Source organism: Anneissia japonica, unplaced genomic scaffold, assembly GCF_011630105.1.
Source record: "Anneissia japonica isolate Jap-2015-1 unplaced genomic scaffold, ASM1163010v1 scaffold108251_len1257_cov219, whole genome shotgun sequence".
NCBI classification, from domain to species: domain Eukaryota; kingdom Metazoa; phylum Echinodermata; class Crinoidea; order Comatulida; family Comatulidae; genus Anneissia; species Anneissia japonica.
Window position 1 is genome coordinate 1 of NW_022687923.1, and position 1,257 is coordinate 1,257.

General features: G+C 32.5%; 1 protein-coding gene across 1 annotated transcript; it reads right to left on the bottom strand.

The window, feature by feature from the left end:
• Positions 1–373: 373 nt before the first annotated feature.
• LOC117121019 lies at positions 374–953 on the bottom strand. The gene is made up of 2 exons (XM_033266118.1): positions 721–953; positions 374–563 (listed from the first exon to the last, which is right to left on the bottom strand). Exons 1-2 carry the CDS (start codon positions 852–854, stop codon positions 389–391), a joined length of 309 nt encoding a protein of 102 aa, XP_033122009.1. The 5' UTR covers positions 855–953; the 3' UTR covers positions 374–388.
• Between the last annotated feature and the right edge of the window lie 304 nt (positions 954–1,257).

Here is a 1,257-nt window from a genome sequence, read left to right on the forward strand (position 1 = left end):
CTGATGAAATTCACTCTTTAATCAATTAAATTAGTCCTCTAATCTAATAAAAGGCTGTAGCTTCCAGTGGGGGGGGGGGGGGCGCACCAGGGATGTCCCACTTGATTCTTCTGGGGGGCTCGGGGCGCACCAGGGATGTGCCACTTGATTCTGCTGGGGGCCTAGCCGGTCCCTTACCCCAACCAATAAGCCCGGGCAGCGAAAATTTCACAGCGGCCCTGAGTACATCTCTTCATAATCATTGTTTTTTTTTTTGGTGTGTGTGTGTAGGCCTAATCAATACACCTAATGTTTTTATTACTAAACTATACATTAGTGCATTGCTGTACTATTACCATACTGTACAATTATTATTATTATTATTATATCAATGTTACAAGGGAACAGTTTAATTACATTGTTCATTTTTACCTGTGTTTTCTATCACTTCCTCTGTGGTATCATATAGGTCATCATCATTTGATTCTGGATATAGTTCAATTTGAGCATTGGCCTCATCTGGATTGCACATTTTGGACAATATCTCTGTTGCAGGGGAACACTCTTGGATGTTGCTATAGCTCCTGCATCAAACACACAAGGATTATACTTATTTTTAATCTTTTCTTATTAAGATATTATCACTATTAACAATTGATGATAAGTAAAAATATTATCACTATTAACAATTGATGATAAGTAAAAAAAAAAATCAATCATAAAAAAATCAATCATACTTACTTTCTGGGTTGTAAATGAGGTATTAAAAACTGGAGTTGTTTCGACCATTTATAGGGCTTCACAAAAACTGCTGCTGCTCCACTACGTGTTGATTTTCGAATCTTTTCTAAATTTTTTCGGAAGCTGTCTCTCATGTGGTTGAACTTTGCTTTTACTTGATCACCTAAAGATAAATATACAAGTTAAAATTTGATTACAAACAAATGAGAAAACATTTTTAAATATTGCTATACCTACCCTACAAAATATTGTTATAAATGTTCTAATGTTCAATGTTTATTTCCACAATTCAATTTTATAACAATATACAAAAAAAATCATGAAACAATTAAATTTGATTTGCTAATTAGACAAATAAATTTGCAAAGAGAAAAAAAAACAATAGAAAATAAACAAAATTTTATATTGCAAAAAATAGGCTGCAAATTCTGTATGGTATTTTGTTAAAATAAATGCAGTGTTGAAGCTTTTCCAACTATCAAATGCTCCTTTATGAAATAAACTGTTTTATTACATTCAGGTTTAGGTAGAGGTAAT

Excerpts from the sequence above, each read along its gene's own strand:
- LOC117121019 (XM_033266118.1), bottom strand. The coding sequence starts at position 854 with ATGAGAGACAGCTTCCGAAAAAATTTAGAAAAGATTCGAAAATCAACA. Across the intron at positions 564-720 it reads CCTCATTTACAACCCAGAAA|GAGCTATAGCAACATCCAAG; the intron begins GTAAGTATGATT and ends TGTTTGATGCAG.